This window comes from Buteo buteo, chromosome 19, assembly GCF_964188355.1.
Source record: "Buteo buteo chromosome 19, bButBut1.hap1.1, whole genome shotgun sequence".
NCBI lineage: Eukaryota > Metazoa > Chordata > Aves > Accipitriformes > Accipitridae > Buteo > Buteo buteo.
In genome coordinates this window covers 28848122-28871641 of record NC_134189.1, presented here as the reverse complement: position 1 = coordinate 28871641, position 23520 = coordinate 28848122, and the positions used below count along the sequence as shown (strand labels likewise).

Genomic DNA, 23520 nt, shown 5'->3' with positions numbered 1-23520 from the left:
GAAAGAGCTGTATGTCTCTGCTGAAAAGAAAACAGTGATTCAAAGAGTTTAAGTCCTGAAATTTGTAACAAACAAAACACCAGACTGGAGGCAACAGCTTGGGTCAGGTAGGCACAATGGACTAGAAAGTCCACAAGAGCAGTTAGTCTATGATTCCAAAAAACATAAGCTATAACAACCCCTGCTGCTCTACCAAGCTTACGGTCTTCCATAGAAAAGACTATAATCCTCAAATTTGCAATGTGTCACAGGGAGAGGAAGAAGCAAAAAGAAGACTGCATACTAGAGAAGTTAAAAGGTTATTCACATGCATGTTCATACAGGGCATAGATCCCTGCAAGTTAAGACCTGAGATTTTTTAGCCTTAAGACCACACAGTCCCGTACCATCAGTTCTCAGCTCTGGAATCCCAAGAATTTCCAGGTGGACTAAGAGAAAGAAGGGGAGAAGTGTAGCTGACCATATGAATGTGCATATGGACAACGCATCTCAAGTAAGTAAGCTTGCTTCCTCCTCCAATGATTATCAATATGAAGTTCACACATTGGGTGTGTGCCCTCTGTAGTCCCTATTTTATGCAACCTACCTGAAGGAGGATCTTGATTCATCAGAAACAGGTAAAGTAGAGAACTGCTCTGCTAAGAGCTGCATAATGCCTGGAAGCCCCTGTGAGGGGCAACTGCAGAAGCAAGGATGGTGCTTCAAGTGGGCTTTCTCCCTTGAACGCCTGGGGAGTATGTTCAGCTCACATTTGATGGTTCTACCTCTGCTTAGTAACAATCAGGCCTGACACAATCTGTTACCTGCAGCAATAATCTGGGGTGGAAATAGGTATAACTAGGTACCTTCCTGCCACTGAGGCAATCGGGTGAGGGGTGCTCCTAAAAGATCTGCTCCCAGACAAATAAAAGTCAAAGCATGCTTGATGTCCAGGGTGAATAGGGTAGACTAATCCTTAGATAATTGTGGTTTAGGAAAAAATACCATATGGCTGATGTCTCAAGATATGTAAAGTCAGGTACCACTTCAGGTTCAAATGGGTAAACCTAGCATAAGAAGGATCAGCTCTAAAGCTGTAAATCTCTCTGACTAGTTGATGTAAAAGATGCTAAAATGTTTGCCTTTGCTGCAAATGCAGTAAGTCATGACCATGAGCTCAAATTGTGTTTGTTTTTTAGTACGATGTGAGCAGCTCATTGAAATCCACTGTAGATACTGGGCTAAAACTCCCCTGAAATCACAACAGCTTTGGCCAGGACAGGATAAACAGTTACCCTGGCTGATGTTTCTAGGTACCTTCAGGAGGCACAAGACTGAATGAAGGAGCTGACGAGCACACAGAGAAAGGAGTGCTGGCACATCATGACAGTGGCCAAAGCAGGACCTGCACTTGTGATCTACTAGTCTGAAATGGCTCTGGCTATCTGCCACAAAGTTTGAGATCCTTGGAGTTGGACTGATAGTGGAAGTACACTTTCCAAAGCAAGCCCACATTAAGGCAAAAAAAAAGATTATTCTGTCCCATATAACATCCAGTAATGTTCTCTGTCATAAGGTAATCCATGGCAGAAATGCCCAAATTGAAATTTCCACAGCTCACATCTCTTGTGTTTGCTGCGGAGAGGAAATGGTCTTAGTGGACTGCACACTCGGCTCTCCAGGCAGGTAGCTGGGTGCTCATTATAAATGGCTGAAAGACTACTAAAAATGGAAAAGGAGCCATCTGCAGAAATCTAACCATTCTTGCCACAACAATGGAAAATACAGTACTAGTGAAAATACTACCTTAATTGCTGATTATGTGCCATGAATATAGATAGACCAAAGCCCTGCCTGTAAGCCACTCTTAAGAAATCAGGGATGGCATGTAATACCGGTACACATACAACATGTCCCAGCCTGGCAAAGCTGGTCCTTGTTGGTGTGATTCTCCAAATGACTTGAAGTGCTTCCTACACTACAGAAACAATCTAGACAGAGGTAACCTTTAGCAGTAGCAAAATCCAGGACAGTTCCAATGCACTTTACAGTTTATACAAGCACTTCAACTGAGGGTAAAATAATTTGTAGGGATCTTGGGAGCCACCTTCAAGGGAAGGGAAGAGAATTACATTCCTGTATCTGAGGTGGGCTGCAAACAGCCTTTCTGATGACCCAAGAAGTCAGTGTGCAATGGCAAAACCTTAAGCTGTCCTGACACACGAGTTGAACATGTCTTGTGAAGGAGTGAATTTCAGTGTAGAGTTTGGGTTTCTGAAGACACTTGTAGTGATGGTATTACTGCCATTTGCACCATTATCCTGGCCTTAAACATGCAAGGGAAATGACTGCACTTCCTTAACTTCAAGATGGGCTCAATGTCCTATTGTGTTGCTCTACTGAAAAGAACTTTGTAAAACTCTCTTCTTGAGACAAGAAGGAACCAACCTTACATCTTCTAGGGCCAGAAGAACATTTTATTGCCAAAGTGAGTTCTTACAACAGTGATCTCTGGAAAGAATGGAAAAGGTAGATTGAAGGTGAGGGAGAGAAACCTAGCCTTTGCAGTTGTTCTGAAGTCATTTGGCTTCAAGCCCAAATGAACCTGATACATTGACTGCTAAAGAGTACAGCGAGGGAAAAGAAAGAGGGTGAGAATGGGTCAGGTCCACCTCTTCAAAAAGTGCTGATCAGAGGGTAAGATCAAAGAAACGCCCGGGATAGAACATCACGGTTGTGTCACTAAAGCATCTTAAGAATTCATGCAGTCTAGTAAGGCCTGTGATGATGACAATGTACCAAGTGACTGCATTTTTAAAGACAATATGAAAAATATATCATAAAATTTCTTGGTTCTAAGAGTTGATGTAAAGAGTAGCCAAAGAGCAAAGCATTACCTTTAATTAGGAGATGAGGACTTCATGAGTTTTAAGACCAGACAGTTCTGCAGTTCTGGTTCCTCAAAGAGGATGTTTTCAGCTGCCTGTCACATCTTTGTAAGCAGCTGGCTTATTTATAATGAGGCAGCCCAATGGCATAACTGATGCTATAAAATCTTTTTTGTGTCCACAGTATCAAGTTCTATGTAAAAGAAAGCTTCAGGATATCAACAGACAATTGCTCTATAAAACCCCTGTAGCCTTTTCAAGCAAAAGACAGTGCCCAAGAGGAGAGTAATGCTAAGCCAGTGAGACTTGATAATTTACAATATATATAATGATGAAGTGCTAGACTGCTGGATGACTCATCTTTACAGTTGTAGACTGCAGGGCCACTGAACTTCTGAATTCTATCCAGGGCTGCAATAGCAAAAAGAGATTTGGAAACTGCGTACATGAATAAAAGCAACTTCCATTGCTGAAGATGTGACACTGGACAAAACATTTTGAAGATATGTGTATTAGTAGGATTGAGTAGAAATTTGGTACTTCTAAAGTTGTGTGCCCACACTAGAATGGTTTTCATCCAGGTAGGCAGGGCATGATATACTGTGTTTCAAACTGATGCTGGATTTAGACTGAATGATATGTGAAATGCATTAGCACACTCCTCTAATCAGGTGGGGCAGTCTCATGCTATGACGGGAAAAATAGTCCTGGCAAATAGGTTCTCAAGGAAAAGAAGGTAAAGGAAAGTGGGAGGTCTCTGTGACCGTTCCTAAGAAATACACTGAAAATATTTTCAGAAAAAAATTGTGTTGTACTATACAAAACAGAGATTTGAACATAATTTTAAGAGCTGAAGGCAGTGCTCAACTAACTGCAAGATCTACACCAGATGTTTAAGACGACCTGAAAACACTGGTTGTGCCCTAGATTTATAGTAAGTGCAAGGTGTTCTGCAACAAGGTGGATGTAAACATACCTTGCAGATAATGGTAATGCTCTGGTTTTAAATGCTTGGATGCGTGCACTGTCCTTCCTAATCTACAGAACGTATGTGGCTCGACATCCAGTTTACAGCACCCAACACAGAACTCTGGCAGATGGCAGAACCTCACCAGAAGCCCACCTGCAGTACAATTAAGGCTGCACTCCTTTCCACTCTACAATGGCAATGGCCCAGGGGGAAGTGAAGAAAATGTAACTGATCTGCATGAACAGCAATGCAGTGCAACATTCACCGATCACAGAAAAGTCATTCAGTGCCATCTCTTTAATGAGAGTGCTCTTTACTCTGAACCCAAGTGGTTTTGTCTGAACAGGGGAGATAAAGGACAGCTGGAAGCTCTCGGGGTCTTTCCGAACATTATGAAAAAAGTTGCATAAAAATTCCCAGGAATCATTAGATGGCTCTAAAGGAAGGCTTCTTGTAGATCATCAGAGAAGACCAGTTTCTTGTCTGCCCCACAAGATCTAGACAAAAATGCATCTAACAGCAAGGAATGAAGTGTATTTATCTGCTTATCTCTGTTTAAGATTTAGCCATAAGTCACAGGACCACACCCTGACTAGAACACAGGCCCCTGTACGAGTCACTCTGAGCCACAGAGGTGGCCAGTGTTGCTGTAGCAGAATGAGTGGCATAGGCAGTTATGTCTGACAGCAGTCCTGTTCTCCTAAAGTAATCTCATGTAAGTTTATTCTTAGCCTTGGCTGATATTAAGGGTTATACAGATCATAGTCATTTTAATAGCATGCAGCAAAGGACAGGGGACTAGAAATTATTGTCTCAGGGCTTGCAATTGAAAGCATCTTTCATCAGACTACTAAAATTACATGAAGTCATCTACTTTTCCTACTCTCCCAAGACTGCCTGCAGGAGGGTCAAAAATCACAGTCCATTTACAAAAGGTGGTGACAAAGTTTCCTGAGGAGCCTTCCAGTACTTTCTAAAACAGCTGTTTAGAAAGCATCTGAAGATACATGGAATTTCATGGAAATGTCACTACACTTTTGAGATGTAGTAAGACTCCATTAAAAAAATAAATGGTGGATTTTCTGAGCATCAGACATCAGTAGAAATAAACAAGTAGAAAAGTCCCTAAGTTATAAGCCACCCACTCACTTACTAATTAAATTTCTTTTCAGCTCTAGTTAATGTTTGTCTAAGGAATCAGTTGTTCAAACACAGCATGTTCATAAACTCTGAGCTCTTGGCTGATAGCTGCTAGTACAGGAGGTACTGGAGAGTTAAACAATGTATTTTGCAAACTGGATTTTTAACTATCTCCCTAAACCTATTTCTAGAGTCTATGTTCAGCTTGGAACTTGCAGACCTGGTGTAACTAAGAAACTTGTTGCTAATCATAATTTAGTAATTCTATTTGCCTGGACTCTTGTAAGCAGTGTGAGCTTATTTTCAGGTTGGATAATTTTATCAGAGGGTGAGGCAGCAACGCAATGCACTATGTTGCCCAGTCCCTCTAAACCATATTGTACATACTGTTAGTGGCTGGGCAAACTCACCATTTAGACCTAGAGGATTGGGTTTTCCAGTGGTCTAGAGGCCATTTGCACATTTTTTTCCTGACTTCCTGTGAGACTATGCGTCTTACTGAAATTACAGCTAGAAGTGTTAACAGCACCTTAAGAAAGCAAGATGAGCTGCCTCATGGCTTTTGTTAGCCATGTTTAATTAATTAATTAATTAATTAATTAGAATGTAAGCCATGTTTAATTAATTAATTAAAACAGTGCATCATTAAACAATAAATTGATATGGGTCACTTGATAGGTCTGCAAACTAATTACAAATTAACAATCCTAGATAATCTCAAAATAAAGGAACATATGCCCAGGTTTTCACATGAGGTAAAATATTTTCAATATTTTCAATATTATCATCTAATACCATTTCAGAGTTGTAACACCGTGCCATTTCCTACACAGTGGTTGTATGCTGGCCTATGGTTAAGCGGATGGTTTGTCATGGGTGAAGAGATACAAGTGATGTGGAAACTTTATAAATATTGCCACCCACTCCAACTATTAGCCCAGCAGTCAACTAAATATTCAAAGTGAGGCTCCTGGTGTCCTAGAGGCGGTCCTTCCAGATAGGTGTGGATGCGTACAGCCAGAGCTGAGCTTGCCAAGGGCTAGCTGGACAGAGTCTGCAATGGACTCAATGGATTTAAAAAATGAAATAACGACCAGGAGGGAAGAGAACAGAATCTTGTCCTGCCAGAATCTCTTCTATGGGTGAAGAATCGCTGTCTTATAAATGGTTCATTGGGTACATCTCACCAATGCTCACTATGTTTAAAACCTAGTGGAAAGAATTATAAGTGGTGAGTAGAGCATCAGAATGGAAAACACAGAGTAATAAACCACCTGAAACCCTCCAAACTGCCAACATCATTCAGCAGCCTGTGCTACCCTGCGCTCTTTGTCACATGAAAAGTCTGGCAGAGGTCCAGCCACTCTACCCTTTCTATTCCCGAAAGGTCATTCTCACTAATGGCCATAAATGTAACATGAAGAAGACAAGTACAAGGGTGCACAATGGGTTAACTGAGAGCAAAGGCTACAGAACTATCTTCATTGTTCAATGCACTTCCTCATCCCTTCCACTCTCAGGCTCCAACAACACAGAGAAACAAGCCATGGTTCAGTCTTCAAAGAAGAACATATGGAAACTCACTAGTCACTAGGGAAAGATCTTTCGGTGGCTACTAACATAGCTGCATAATGGAAATAAATGAATTTCCAGTCATAATGTTTACATTTCAATCAAAAGTGTTGCAAATTTTAAGTAGGCAAATACAGTTGTTCATTTAACACCACATATGTGATACAACATTGTTTTATATCATCATCATCCACTTAATAGTCAATAGGCAGGTCTGCAACATGAGATTTTTCAGGAATCCTACAGCAACACATACACACAAACACACACGAATCACATGTAGGAAATAGCCTGCATAAGGTAAGTAAGGTTAATGGCAAAAGCTTCTTTCTATGCAGAAGAAATTGAACATTAAAGCTGCAGCATTAGGAAAAAAAAGTTTAAAAACAAGAAATGAAGTCGTACAACAGGTGAGAACTTAACAAAATTGGTGACCTTTCCACACAGATGAAGCCAGGTTAAAAAAAAACAAACCAAAACAAAACCAAAGGGACCAAATGAGACCAAAAGAGAACCTCCCCCCCACACACATACAGACAAAAGTGAGAGCACAACAAAGGAAGTGGAAGAAAAGTGTTACCCATAAGTAGCCGCCGTTTCACCCGCTTGTCCACATCAGCTACTGACGTGGCATTGTACTCAGAACTCTCAATTGCAGCCTCATCCTTCTCTAAAACACAAGTAAGGGACAAACATGGAGCAGTTGGTTAATCACAAGCCCAATTTTCCACTGCCTAAGACAGTTTCTTGGCATGGCACAGCCAAAGCCAAGAAGCAAGGCATGAAAGCACTAAATCCCCGTTAGAGAGTTAATTCCCTTTGAGACCCCAGGATAAAATTAAAGGGTGTTTAGGTAAAGGAGGAAGAAAGAGGGGGAGGAGGAAGAATGGTCAACCATGAAGTAATTAAACCACATACAGGAAGCTAGATTCCTACTGGAGAACAAGACAGCTAACATGAGTGCCCCAGAGAGGTGTTAATGATAAAAATTAAAATTCAGGGATGCTAGTTAAACAAACTACAAAGACAAACTGTAAAGTGATTCAGGCTAACGGTGGCACCAGGATCTGAAGATGGCAGGCGGAAGACCGAGACAGAGAGAGCTAGAAGAGTCCGGTGATGGATGGGCACGGATGCACCATAGTCTCGTACACATTGACATGTCGTGAGGAGAAATCAAACAACAGCATGCAAATTAAACAAAAACAACAACAAAAATAAACAAACAACAAACCAACCAAACAAAAAAAGATCAATTTGGGCAGTGCTGGTTGCCTGCTTGTCTATGAAACACTACTAGCTAAACATTCAATGCTAGGAAAGATGTTGCAAGAACAGGGTTTAGTAATTTTATAAGCATGCAGTAAGCGAGATGATGTCAGCAAAGGTCATTTTACAAGGTAGTCTCTGATATCCTACATGTAAGAGTTTCATACAGCATAATGAGGACTTTAGTTTGGTTATGCTTCATTAGGAATACACAGAAACAGTCACAAGTGTGGGAAGAGATGATCAGTAAGTGAAATAAAAATAAAGATTTCTGATACTGGAGAGCAATGGAGAAGCAGCAGTTGAGCAAATAAAATGATTTATACGGAGAGGGAAATGCTTATTAGGAAAAAAACCAAAATGCAAATGGGGACTTTCACATGCAGCAAACATAAAAAAATAAAATAAAAGGATAAGTCAAGCAAACAAAGACAAAATATGTTAGACAAAGGGTCAACAAGTATTTATCTGGCATTGCAGAAGTTTGCATTCTTGCAGTGATGCCTGGAATATATACACCACTGAAGACAGCAAACACTGGAATCACTGAAGTGAGGAGGAGGAGGAGGCTGGCAGGTTTTGTTTGTGGCAACACTACATGGTTGAGTGGTAACAAGAAGTTGTTTTGTTTTGTTTTTAACAAGTTCTAGATGGGATCAGGCTGCAATAGAGGCTTTTGTTTGAGGTTTTTTGGGTTTTTTTTCTCTGTAAATAATTAATGAACGTCAGTTATCAGACAAGACAGGCAATCAGGAACCATCACCAGAAAGCAGGAATAAAAATTAAAAAAAAAATAAAAAATTTAGAAGTATTCTAAGAGAAAGAACTACTCAAGAGGGAAGAAAATCAGCACAGGCACTTACATCACAAGACCAAGGAATGTAACATGGAGTTGTATGTATTACATTACACAAACAGAAAAAAAAGTAAAAACAGGTGCAGTGTACACAGCTTTAAAAATAATTTTTACACGCTGGACAAAATAAAACATCAATCCAAGGATATTAATGAAGGCTAATAAATAGAAGATCAATTATCCATTCAATAAAACCTGCTCTCAAGGCCCTCGCTCTTGTAAATTCTCTGCATCTGGAACCGCCACAGGCTTTAGGGAGGGTTATTTAAACAGAGGGACTGTACGATGGAGCCCTCTGTGTTAATCAAAAGTACTAGCTGAGAGATCCCGTAAGCTGAGACATAGCTTGTGTATACAGCGAGGCAGAGTCCAGCACTGAACCTTGTTCAGCTCTACCTCTGCCAGCATAACCCTCACCCCACCACACAATTTGTGCAATCAAACCCATCAGAAGTGAGTGAGGCTCCGGGCAGCCACGGAGTTTTATGCCGTGGATCTGACCAAGGGATCACTAAAGATAACTGACAGATTTCCATGGGTTTCAAGTGCTCTGTCTTGCAGTATTGATAAAGGAGAGAAAAGATGATAAATATGTGTCCATTCTTTTTGAACCTCAGGAAATTACTAGGAATTTGTAAGAATTTGAAATTAAACAAACAAAAAAGTCAAGATGACCACAATGCTAATGAAAACCATTATGGATTTTAGGTTCTGAGCTGTGAGTAAGAATTTCCAAATCTTAACTCGCAGTATGCAAAAATATCTTTTTTTATTTAAAAAAAAAAAAAAAAGCAGGGTGGAAAGAAATGGTGTTAAGCAAATAATATATTTCATAACCGTAAACGTTTGCATAGCATCCCCCAAGATGCTCCACCTCTTGAACGGCTTTTTCCTACTGATAACCTGAGTCAAAGCTTATTCACTACAACTGCTGTTAATTTTTAGAATCATAAAACATACAACAGGGAAGAAAGCACATCATGATGATTAATTTTCCCCGATAACAGCTTAGAAAAGAAGATCATTTTCCTCACCTTGCTTATGCAAGGAAGTCTTGACTCCTGAAAGTGAATGGAAGAGCTGAACTTTCATTCATAATTATGAAAGTTCTACACCTTTTTACTTCAAAAATTATTAGAGTTATGAAAAGAAATAAAAGTTGCAGAGGAGTAACAAATGCATACTTCATTAACAAACATTTTGACAAAACACACACAAACGCTTCTCCCTCTGTGTAATGTGACTTTAGCTACTACGGCCAGGAACTGCTGTTATACACTTCTCTCAGCAATGGTGCTAAACGCCTGTGAGATACAAACACACACGCGCGCACACACACACACACACACACACATATGTGCACATATATATTCTATGAAGAATACGAAATAAAATGCACTGCAGAGAAGTACTTACCAATGCAGGTTCGGCCATCCGAATGTAGGGCATACTTCTGATGACAACCACACACAGGACCAGTATCTGTGTCATCACAGGTGTGTTGGCAGCCTCCATTCCCATAGTTACAGGTTACTAGTTAAGCCCCAAATGAATGTGTATATATGTATATATAAATAAAATGACAATGAAACCAATTAGTCTTGAGGGCCTTTCAGAATACAGAAGAGCAGTAACAAACCAAGACATAAGGCAACATCACATTTGTATTTGCAGTTCTTTGCATTTCTTATTCTTTCTGACCACCCCTTATCTTAGCCACGCTCCTGTCTTGCGCCCTACTCTCAATCCGTGCAGTGAACTAAAAAAGAGAAAAAAAAAAAGCAGCATGTGCTACTTTTTCCCCAGCCTATTTGCATTCATAATTTTAGTATGAGTGGTTCCATCTCTGCCTAAAAGCTACATGCTTCATATCCGTGATGTATATGGCGTGAAGAAATGAGCAGTCTACTAATACAGATGCATATTTTCAAGTCTATAGACAGCATTTCTCTTTTCCTTCCCCTTCATTTTCTAAGTGGAGGAAGCAGACCAAACAGCAAGAATAGAACCATATAAGTCTTGAAATCTATTATTTCAAGTACTGGTTCTCCTAGAGGAGAAGATGTTTAAAAATAAAATAGGAAACCTGGGGTTTTTTTTCCTTCTTCTCTGAAACAAAAAATACACAGCTGTTATGGCCCTGCAGTGCACTGGCCTCAACAAGAAAGGAAACATTGGAGATGTCACTTTCACTTCCAAGCATACAGTGCAAAATGGCTTTTAGCAATTAAAATGTCCTCCAGTGAAAAAATACTAAAAATACATTAAAGCAAACATTTTTCATGAGAGGTCATTTTGAAGCTTACACGAATTAATAGGTCAGATTCAATTTCCTTTGTTACATGATGGATTTAATTTCTGACTATTAAGACAAACCAGTTTTAAAATACTAAGCGGGCTAGCGCCATTAACAATGCCTCTTGTCTGCCCCTGTTCCATTTAAACTTTTGCAGTTGCATAGCTTGATGCTGAATAACACAATTCTGATCTGACTGAATTCAGAATTCAGAATTCAATTTACTGTCTTTATATACAGGTAATTTGGACTAGGTTCTTTATTGGTATATACATACTGGCAGCTACAGGGGAAATCCAATATACCATTATTCAGTTATATCATACTCATCATTTCAGAGGACTTCAATGTTTTGAAATGTTACAGTAATTTAAATACTGACTACAGTAATTTAAGTACTGCCTCCTACTAATCAGAAGGAACTTCCTCACATTGGTCTCAGCAGAATTTTCCGTCTAGATAAATGAGTTTATAAAAGAGCCAGAGTAGCAAACTGCAATATTCAGTAAAACCCAGATAATGGTTAGCAGGATTTTAAAATCATGTATCTAATCTAAACTGAGGTTCTATCTAATCCAATAGGGCTAAACTCATACAATTTCCCACTGACCTCAGTGACTCTGCTTTAGCGCTAGCTTCTTAAAATGGAGTAGACTGGAATTTTCAGTCACAGTGACTCTAACTGAAATATCCCACCTCTGGCGTGAGTGTCCCAGTGCTGAATAGTCATGCCACGCTCTGTAATCACTTAGGTATTTTGCTTAAAATAGAACAATTCTAAGAAAAGCAAGTGAGGGAGACCCACCACAGCATACCTAACAGAATTCCCATTAAAACCTCCTGCCAGCGTGGGAACCACAAGTTTACATCCACGGTCTCCGAAGTCTGGCAAAGATCACAACAGGAACTGTCCATCTCCCAAGCGAGTACAGACCAGAGGCCACTACAGGTGCAAGCATCCTTGGTCCTTCACATTGTACACTCTGAATAAAATCCCTACGTTGTTCAGAGATACCGAGGGAACAGACTCATGGCCTAGTCTTTCTCCTTCTCCAGTTTTAGAACACAGCTATTAATTTCTTGTAAAAAAATACACGAAGCAAACCATTCTGCTTTCCATCAAGTGGAAGCAGCATTTCGTTTCCTTCAATACACAATAACGTTTTAGTTTTTATTTTTGATGCAAAACAAATTAAAATTTTACATCAATTCTCCATTCTTAAACCTCCCAGCTTTTCCATGCAGTCACGCTGAAAAAATCATTCCCTTGCTCAGCACAATGCCTGTCTGTATTCACCTCTCCTCTTTTTGCCCATTCTTTGATTTCCAGTCTTTGGGGGTCAATATTTTTCTTGCGGCTCGCTCTCTCTGCCACATTATGTGTGCAGCAGTAACCTCCTGGTTAATCTGGAGGTAGATGAAATACTGGTTTGCAGCCTAGCTGAGAGCTAGAGGAATGGACGGAGGTTGTTTCAATCTGCTGGCTGCAGCCTGACTGCCAACGTGAGCTCTCTTCTGGCTGGCTGCGTCTGGGATGTGAACAAGCAGGGGCAGTAAGTGGTACAGAAGGCAGCTGCCTGCGATATCCACAGTATTGGGCTCACACTGGCAGAGCTCATCCAGGATAAGGTAATTTCCATCTACCTATCCTCCCCTTCTTCTTGACCCTGTAACCCTCTCGGACTATGTGGAGGTCCATTCAATGCTTCTATCCCTGTTGGACTGCAGTGCCATCAGAAATTAACTTAAACGTGTTGTTTATGCCAGATGTTTAAATACATTTCTAGCCAACAGTACTTTTATTGAGGATTTTAAAGTGCAATCAGCAACAACGTGTATATTTCGAACAACTTGACTGCAGTGGTTATTTTTGGCATTCCTTGCTGAAACCTCTGCTGGCAGAGATGAAAATATCTTAACATGTTTTCCCTGATCCACGTAATGAGGGACTTTTCCTCACTATATTTGTCTATGAAAAATCGCACCAGACTGATGGGGTTTATACTAAATCCTGCAGAATCACACACTTCTTTTATAGTTTCCCTGTATACTGAAGTTACTGGTTCGTATTCTACCCAGTCAATGAACACAGACACAGGTCAGTTCATTTTCCTGTCTCTTACAAATATTATTAAATCACATTTTTGAAGGATTTGAATTTCTGTCTAGACTACAATTTATTTATTTATTTATGTTAAGCAACTTGAGCCAAAATTCTGGAGCTTGACAGCTCTGCAGGTGAAATCGGTACAAAATCCTGTTGTAAAACATGTCATTTCAATTTCCTTCCAGCCTTAATTCTGTGGCAATGACACACTGAGAAGTTTCTCTTGCTCAGAGGAAGAAAACCAAAACTATTTAAAAGCAAAGGGACATCCAGATCTACTCCATTTTTGTCAGAAAGCATTAAAGCAAAATTAATGAGAAATCTCAAAGTGTTCTTTTAAAAATTATTTCTGATAAATTTGGACTCTACAGCTATGCAAAAGACTGTGTGATCATTCAGAGTCTGTGACATTAAAAAGGCAAACAAAAAGAGGCAAATTGTAACTTCTGATAGACACAGATCACCTTCAAATATTATGAATCATGTTACAATAAAAGGGATGGAAAATAGTAAGTAATTTTTCTTTTTTCTTTTTTTTTTTTTTTTACCGAAGGAGAATATACACATATGTGTTAGAACTCAGATATACTTATCCCCACGTAGCAGATTTAAAACCAGAGTAACACCATTGCTTTTGGCACTGCTTCAGCATTCCTGTATGTCTTAAGTGCAATCAAGTGCAAGGCTCTTTCCCTTAGTGATACCCCTGATTTCCCTTAGAAATACCCTGTACAACTGGCTAAACCCAGCATCTCATAGGGAAGGCTTTGCTCGTGTTGGCTACAAACATGAGTAGAAACAGCACACAAGCCCTACAAAGATGCACACCACCTATGTGAGGTGTCTAATGCTGGTGGCCAAGTTACCAGTCTATTCTCCCAACAGTTTCTACTGTGAATGAAGAGCTATGGGGCATCCTGAGCCAAAGCCCTGACACTGATGCTTCAAACAGCCGTCAAACAAGACTGATTTTTTTTGCTGACTATAACGCTCAGGCTTTTGAACTGGCCAGCCACGTTTCAGGGCCTGCAAGCTGGCAGTGTGGCATCATCTCCCTAACTGTCCACCTGCCTGTGCTGTAAGCAGCAGCATCTGTTCAGTTTGGCTGGGCTGAGCTAAGCAGTCCTGAGACACTGCTTTGCACGTGGGCCAGTGCTTACATCCATAGAAATAGATGGGCTAGTCTTGAAATGACATCTTGATGGTGAAAGACAAGAAACAACTGTCTGGAAGAGGAATGACATCTTAAAGATCAAAAGGTATTTTAATGTACTTATTCCACTAAATAATGATATTGATGTTTCATGCTAAAACCCTCAGAAGAGAGAAAATACCAGAATTCAGCCTCATTCTACAGGCTAAATTCTGTTTTCGGTGCTTCTCTGAACTTTCATATAATCCTTTTTCTGGTCTCTTCCATCTGACATGGCCATGACAAGGAGTATTTGAAAACATATGGCCAATTATTAAACCTAGCACATAGTACCCACTAACCCCCAAAATCCCCTAAGACAATGATGTCCTGATCTCGTCTGTATGTGGATTGAAATATATACTATGGCTCAGATGCCACGGAATTTGCAATAAGCCAGAACTTTTATTTTTGTAGCATGGCTTTCTGTGACCATTCGAACCAGCACATTGTAATTCCAGATAAATTAAAAATTGCACTGGTTTTTAACTAAATTGGCCATTCAATATATAATTTATATAAATATATGAACATCTCTTTCTATGTGATAAAGCTGTGCATGCAACATTGCTTGCATTATTTATTCTAGTATGGCCTTACATTTCTAACATTCTGGAGGTATTTGTACTGACAGCAAATAGCTGCATGAGAACATTGTCAGCAGGGGCTGAAAAGCTGCCACTTGGCATAAGTGGGATGGCATTTTATTGTAAATGTACTAGACAGTATTTTTAGCACTCAAAAACTACAAAATACCAGACTTCTGGTACGTAGAATTATTGCATCATGATAACCATCCTTAGTGACAAATGCGAAAAACAATCCTGTCTTATTCAGTGCACAGTGGAGCTGGGGAAAGTCAGATCTGTGGAAACAGCTGGAGAATCTTGTCTCATTTGCTGCAGAATGAGTAGTAAATCAGAAAGGGACTGTCAAGAAAGGATGGTCTTGTTCAGACAGTGAATAGAGCTCTAAAAAAACTCTAACCTGCCCCTGCCATGGAATTCCTACTTAGGGCTTGGCAAGTCACTTGAATCACATCTATGACAAGTTACTAATATTATATTTCTTTCTCCATGGCATTTGCAACTACAGCTGGAGCCATTGGGAGCTTGGCTTTGATCATACTAAAGTGCTATAAATGCTGAGCTGGGTTCTGGGTGTTTCCTGTTAATCACCTACCACTACTAAATGACTCTGACATTAACATCTCTATGTTCATTTCCCATTTGTAAGATAGGCAAACCAGTACTTTTTAACTTGACAAGAATGTTCTGAAAATACATTACCAATGCCTACAAAGCACTTCGATATTACAGTAATGAGTATCATGGGAAAACCCATGAGGAAATTAAAAATTTTATGTTCACAATAGGGTTTAAAAACTGCGCAGCAGGAAAGGCATGACACTGAATTATGGAGAGGAAGCTATTGAACAAAAGCCTATTTAATGAGCACTGACCATCATGTACACTGAATGAACCAAGACACCACTAGCGACTGCCTTATTAGCATGCGATGATATGATCAGGTGATATGTCATCATGTAATTAGGATGTAATGACAATCTTGTAATGCATGCATAAAAAGCAGGGGGCCTCCCTCCAATTTTTTATGCTTTCTAACTTATTTTAACATCTATTTTTTCTGTTGAGGAACACATGTTTCATTACTAGTGGACTTGGGCCAATACATCTGAAAACCTCTCCCAGTATTCTGATTCAATTGCAGATAAAATGGCTGATAAAAATTCACTTAGTGAGGTACTGGTTTTCTGTCACTTGTTCACATAAAAAACCAGAGAAGCAAGCTCTGACAAACCCTGAAAGGCACAGTCTCCTGGAGGGACCATGATACATCAGAATAATTGAGAGGGATACAGGGATATACTAGGGGTGTATTAGACCCTACCAGTCCCTGGTATGCAGGGCTACAGACCCAGTCCAGGCTGACAAGGGGCAAGTGTCTCTTTTTCAGCTCTTCAACATAGCTATACTCAGTACTTGCAAAGCTGCAGCTCAAGATTTAATTCAATTCCACTGAAATGGTTAGCTGTGAAAAAGTTTTCTTAAAAGTCAAGATTTGGTTTCAGAACTAGACCTTTATAAATAGCCTGCTGTAATCTCACAATTAGTGTCCCAGGCTATCTGGCTACAGCTTTATATTTCTTTGCTTTTGGAAGGGCTAGAAGTACAGTTATTTTAAATAAAATTCTGGAACATATTTGCAGAATGTGTTGTGGGTTTAGGGGTCGTGTACTCTGCAGCAAGCTCTGCAGCCTTGAAAAACTCAGTGTCCCTACTTAGAGGTCTGTCAGCAAAAGTTCATTATACTTCCAACTACAATTTGAACACCACAGGGCACAGAATAAATTCAAGTTTTTCACTCTACTAAACCTTGAGGCATTTAGAAATACTGTTCTAGAAAAGGCTCTTATCCTCCTGTTACCATCTCACTATGCAAAACGATAATGTAATTCCCAAGGAATGTACAAATTTGTGGAAACAAATAATAAACAACATAAACATCCTCTCCCACTTTACCAATGTAGCTGATGTTGCACTGCAATTAACAACACACAGTGTTCACTTCTAATAAACATTGAGAATGAGAATTACCATAAAGGCAATTTTTCTCTGTGCTTTTGCCTTTGGCCCTGTGTAGCCTCTTAATACTGAGGAGCAATCAGGCTGTACAATATCCTGTGGCATTTCTTGATGATATTCAAAGGTGATTCTTTTGACTTTGTTTTTAGGAACGAATATTGTCTAAGCATGTTTACACAGTGGACATCTCAGGAAGAAAAAAGTTGAAGTGGAAGAAAGGCTATCACAAAAATACCATCCCTATGCAAAGCACAATACATTTCCTGTTATCTTATTGCACTGCCTTTTTTTTGTCTCTCACAGAGCTACCAAGTAGGAAAGCAAGCGATTGGAGTCAGCTCTAACACTCACTGAAGCCATCAGAAAGACTCCCATGCAATTTGGAAGCTTTCAGATGACAGTGCTGAGTTAGAGAGGGTCAATATTTTAACTTGTACAGAACAATTCCCAATTTTGTGGGCTAATGACTATCGGTATCTTCAGCATCCCAGCTTCAAGAATACATTACTCAGGGTTTTTCTTTGAAGAACAGTATATATGACAGAGCTGCATCTTTTCCAAGCAATAACAAGAAAAGTAGACTGTGAGCAGTAGAATCAGGACTAGAGCAAACATCTCCATCCTTTTAAAAAGAGGAATTAACACTCTTAATTCGATAGCTCTAGTGGGTTTATCATTAAATCCATTAGTAGATCTATCAATACATCTATCATTGTAGACCTTCAAAACACTGCAAGCCAGAATCCTCTATGCTTTATTTGTTTTGCTTTACAAGCAAAGCCTGGATTAAACTGATCCCTCACTTTTCTGAATTCATAGGAAGGTAGAAAAGTTGTTACCATTTTGCTAACGGAGTTACTGCCAACATTCTGTTATTCAGTCCCTCTTATCCATCCCCAAGTACAACTTCTACAGCAAAAACCACATTACTAAAATTTGAAATCACCTTTGGCCAAAACAAAGTTGATTTCTTGGCTTCTGGAAAATAACAACAATGAAGAAAATAAGACATTTTGGGGCATTTGAAATGTAATCTTCATCTACCTACATTTGCAGTCCTTCTGGTTTTTGGCAAGTTCAAAGCCAGGCCTACATTCACAGGCAACCCCACCTTTGGGCGTCTCCCGGCAGATGTGTGCACACCCATGATCTTTGTTCATACAGTTCATACCCTCTGTAAAAAAAAAAAACAAACCAGAAAATATTAGTACTGAAATAAAATTACAAAATAATTAGACACATTCAGTCCTCCAGTAATTTTAATTGTAATTTTAATTTTGCATCTGGACTATGTTCCACAAAGCAAAAGAACACAGCTGAAAAGAGGTATACAATCAACAAAACAGTGTAATAAATGACAAACCTCCTCTGGGACAAATACAACAAGTACTACTGTAGAATATAGGGTGTTTCTGCTGCATGTAGAAACCCAGGACTTGTGATTTCCCCATTCCATATCCATATTCTAATCTTTCATGAAAATATCATGGATTTAAAGGATACTCCAGGAAGTTGTCTGTCCCGCAGGTGATTATCAGAGTTGAATAACTGAGCTCACTGTTATTTTTAGTTTGTATAAATTTAATGGTTGTTACTGCCTGGTGCGTTTTTATTTGCCTGTTAATGTGCTTTATATTTTCTAACACACAAAATCTACCAAAGATTATATCTGAGCATTTTTGCTTGGATCTGTTTCTTTGCTATTTGTTACACATCTTGGTTATCTGTGTCATCCACCACAAGCGCAGCCCACTGCCAACAAACCTACCACCACTCTTCTCTTTGACTACATTAAACAAAACATACCAGCTGTTCAAGAAACACCCAAGTGTCATGGGTGGTATTCCTGTTAATGTTTATGCCAAGGAGCAGTATCAACCAGTATTCTCTTCATCATCATAGGGCCAATTTTAGCTTTCTAAATCATGTAAGTGATTTAGACACTGAATGCGCCTTATGCTCTCAGAGGCTTTCATTACAGAGTTAATTCAAATCCCACATATTCACAGAAATCTTGAACTCAGTCCTTATGGGTCAGCATCTAGCATTCCTTGTGTGAACGAAGGCTAGCTCTATTTGCATTACAAAGCCTTCCCAGACTTCCCCTTGGATATCTGACCTGGAAAGGAGAGACAAATTCTCTCAGAGTACACTGACAAAGAATTCACAGCGTAACTCAGCTTACTACAGTGAAAACAGCATGTATTCCCCAAAACACTGGTGTATGCAACATCAGGGTGGACTCAACAGCTCACTTGTCACTTTGGAACATGGTTACTCCTACCTATTCTAGCTTAATTTCTCAAAATGGTGTAAAATGTTCAACTTAAACCCACAGTGACAACATACTTTAAATAAATGTTTCTTCAGAGCTGTTGCAAAATTTTGCTTCCAAGGGGGAAAACGATCACTGTCCTCCCTTTTTATTCTTACAGAAAGTACACAAACGTACCCGCCACCTCTGGCATCTACACACACTGACTGCCTTTAGGCTGAGGCTGGTCCCGCACCATCAAATACTTGAAGCCAAGTGTCAAGGCTTTATGATGAATTTGAGCAGAAGTTTCTCTGCATACAGAATAGTTTTTCATTGAACACAAATTAGCATGTAAGACAGGTACTAAGAAACTTTGTGTACAAAATTCTGAGGAAATGCTACAGGAAGTCAGTCAGCGATTCCCTCAGGCTGACAGAAGCTAATGGCTTCAGAACTTACTTGCACTGCTTGACTTTAGCTCGGAAAGGCTTGTATTAGCAGAGCAATGAAAAACACCCATCACCAGGCTGAGTAGGTATTTTTGTTCATCTCTCTGACACAAAATATCAGGAACTTAAATCTCACTGCCTATGAAAATCAACATTATAGACAACAGATAAATTTCTCTCTTCTAAATTCCCCTCTGTGTTGGCCTTGATGAGTCTAAAAACTTGCCAAAGCACAAAATAAATTATCCTCTGTAAACTGCAGCCTGGGCAACAGATGCTATTGAAGAAATAATACATACAATACACCATCCCATCCGATCCCATCCTATCCTGTCCCATCCCATCCCATCCTATCCTATACATCAAAGTGAGGTATGAATGTTTTGTTTGGCTGAACAGATGTAAGAAACCTGGGAATGGCCTTATTGAAGGTTTTGAGGCATTTTATAATCTCTTTCTCTCCACTTCTCCCAACAAAGGATTTCAGACACAATGTGTTTGACAAACTGCATTCCTGTGCACTATGCTATGTTCAGAAAAGGATCTGGGAAAGATAACACATGCCTGATTGAGTCACACTGCTGAGGCAATGAGAAGAGAGGAATTAGATAGATGAAAGAAGATATTTAATGGCCCAGAAGTGTAATGAAGCAAGTGATTTTCAGTGTTTACTTACAGATACTGAGTATCTGCCATTGTTGAAATCACTTGGGAAGACAGAAATTGTGCACTGCTAAAAACATCGGGAGAAATTGAAGATCAGAATTATTACATTTTGAAACAAAAGTAGAAGACAAAGCAGAATTTTATGCTGTTATTTTTGTGTAAGACTACAATATTTCAGTTACTGTATTAATCATCTCAGTTACTGTATTCATCAGGTAGTTGGAGCTGTAGAAAAACTATTCAGTTCAATGTTTAGCTGGAGAAGAACACGACAGAAATCTCCTAAGCCTGAAAACGATTATTTCAGAAAATGTAAGTTTTCTGGTGAAATGAAAGTCAAGAGCAGGAACTCATCCACAACAAAACTTCTCATTTATATTTTAGTATTTTCAAAATCCCTAAAAATTAAATTACAAAAAAATCCTAACCAGAATTTTGTTTAGGCCTGAAAAAGTTATTTAAATAAAAAAGCAGCAAATAAATATTTTGGCTTGTTTAAAAATGTAATCTAAACCAAATTTGTGTTAATTTGAAAATAGTTTCAATCATTCCAAATTTTAATTTTTCAGGAAATGCAGTATTTGGCCAGATGTCTTCTGTATCAATCTACATACACAAATGATTTATGAATCATTGTTGATACATAAGATTTACTTTTTTTGCAAGCTGACTCTTCAGTCAATACTGAACCTTTTATGATATAGCATATAAATCACACTAAAACCAACAAAAATATGCTAAATACCTTCCTAATACTAGTTTAGTTGCTATACAAATGCATATAAATACGAGAGAAAATTACTCCTAAACTGACTTTGTTCAGTATTCTCTTTAGCAGGATGTGCTAGAGTCCAAACTCTAAACCGAAGCAAAAATACGTAAAACACCTCACACATATTTTCCTACACTGGAACTGGATGGAGTGCACTGCTGCCAGTAAAATCACTGGTCTGCTGACTGCACATCACTCTGCTGTCACAGAAGTAGTGACATGTCTGAGTTATCATCTCTGCTCACTATCACCTCCTCACAAAAGTTTTGCCTTATTTTAGTTAATGTTTAGCAGCCACCTAATGTACACATGCTTTTTACATAAGGAGCCAAGTGTGTGAATAACAGCATGGGAGACGGTCCCCTGATGTTAAAGGGGCATGTTTCCTAGGCGGCCCAGTGCCCGCCACGGCGTTCAGCCTCCCTTGGCCCCAGGACACAGGGTGACCCGAAGGGGAGGCAGGCAGCAAAAATGCTGTGCTCCCTCGGGGGTAACTGGCACAACCAAGGCCAAACAACTTGACTTGTAGAAATGAGTGGAAAACTAGTCATTCAAGTAAAAAAACATGATCGTGGAAAAATTGCGTGGGATTCTCCTGCTCATTTAACTTTGAAGCTTTTCTCGTAATCACAATAAGCCCCAGCTCGGCAGAGGGGCCCCAGCACTGAGAGGAGTGCCCTGTGCTTCACACCTTGCTCCTTCCTAGAGCTCACTAGTGTAATGCAGAACCAGGGAAAAGAGGGAAAACACCTACAGAATTATCCTCGACCTTTCCCAAGACGGTACAGAATTATGCCCACAGCAGTTGTACTTCAGTATGTTGCATGGCCTGGGCAAAATATCAGGCAATGGATCTTCCACCTGAGCCTTAACCATAACGTATTTGCAGAACTACATCTTTTACTACACAGCCGTGTGACCACCCTTTCTCCCCCATCGTGTGCGCAACTGCATCACTCTGGTTTTGAACACAAGGAGTTGTTCCTAGCTGCTTCTCTTGATTTTTGCAGTGATCTGCGTGTCCCAGCTTCTAGAACTGATGTGACTATGGGTCAAATGAAAAACCATAGTTCCCAAATCAAGGGAAAGACTAAATGTTGATAAAAGTCTGTACACCAAAAAACCCCTTAATCGTCATGACACTAAAATGTCCAATGTTGAAAGGCTCTAGGTTTTTCATGTTTACTGTTAATAAAAGCAGTATCTTAATTCCATATGCTGCTACTCAAGGCATTCTCTAAAGCCTAGCACAAAAACGGGTGCATGTTCTCTTCAGCAGTGCTGGCAGACAGTAAAAAAACCTTTTCAAACACAGACACGTTCTCAGCAAATTCACCTTACAAAAAGACAGCAAAACAGAATCCAATGGAAAATATAAACAGGAAAAGAAATGCCACTTAAGAAAGGAAAACACCAATCTAAGTAAACTGAATCCTCTCTCAGCATTTTAGATATGACTTGAGAAACTCTCTCCTATTGCATTCCTGGATTTTCTTTGACTTTCAGTTACAAAAGATTGTTCATGGGAGAGTGGCAGACATTGTTGTATGACCTACAATCCACATTCATTTTTGTTCCTGGCCTAGGAGAGATTTGGGTGTGAGTCTACTACATTAATCCAGTCTGCCATCTAGTTATCACAAATCTCTTAAGAGTGCTGTTCTGCAAAATGTTCAGTCTGATACAATGACCTCTCCATTGTATTATGCTCTAAAAATGTTTTCAGCTCAATACCTCTGAAAGTGCTTAAATCAGGCTGACTGTGACAACTCAGGTACTGATCAGCCTTTATTTTTCATTAACACTGCCTGTTCTCATCTTAATTAAGACAAATTATTTTAGCAATCATTTTACTCTGTGGTTCATCATATATGCTTACATTATCCTCTATGTTGTCATAATTTCACTCACTCTGGTTTTATATTGTTGCTGGTTTTCATAACTTTCAAATAAACACGCTGATTCCAAACGCAATCTGAAAAAGACTACTTTAAATTGCACCAAAGATACCATACAGTAATAACTTTTAGAATATTGTCAGACTATATGTGGTTGAATGTGGTAAGAATATACAAGAAATCTTGAACTTAACCCATATATACACACTGACATGTGCATCAATTATACACAGTTCTCAAAACTACATAATTGGATTCTCTTTTTTGTTGATAAGTTAATTTTAGCACCAGGTACACAGTGAAATCTCTTATTACAGTTGCACCCTTATTTAACAAAAAAATGAATCTCATAAAGAAATCATTAAAAAAGTTGTGGACATGATTTACGAAATTCATACATCACACATAATTTGTATGATTCTGTTCCAGTAACTTCCAGAAGAGTTAAAAGACATTAAATATAAGTTATATGCAAGTCATTGAATTGCTGGACTCAGATAAGCCACAGTGTTTAATTATTTATGAACTGTTTTACACACTTTTTATGAACATACCCTGTATGTAAAGTAAAACATAAATCTTTATAACACAAACAACAAGCAA

The 23520-nt window shown here is 39.2% G+C and overlaps 1 protein-coding gene across 1 annotated transcript in view; it reads right to left on the bottom strand.

The window, feature by feature from the left end:
* Window positions 1-23520, bottom strand: part of SCUBE1 (signal peptide, CUB domain and EGF like domain containing 1) — a 210821-nt gene that overhangs the window by 86008 nt on the left and 101293 nt on the right. The window contains exons 5-6 of the mRNA XM_075051294.1: window positions 17924-18049; window positions 10091-10207 (exon numbers count right to left, since the gene is read on the bottom strand). Of these exons, the coding sequence (XP_074907395.1) occupies window positions 10091-10207; window positions 17924-18049 (243 nt within the window). The remainder of the gene's footprint in view (window positions 1-10090; window positions 10208-17923; window positions 18050-23520) is intronic.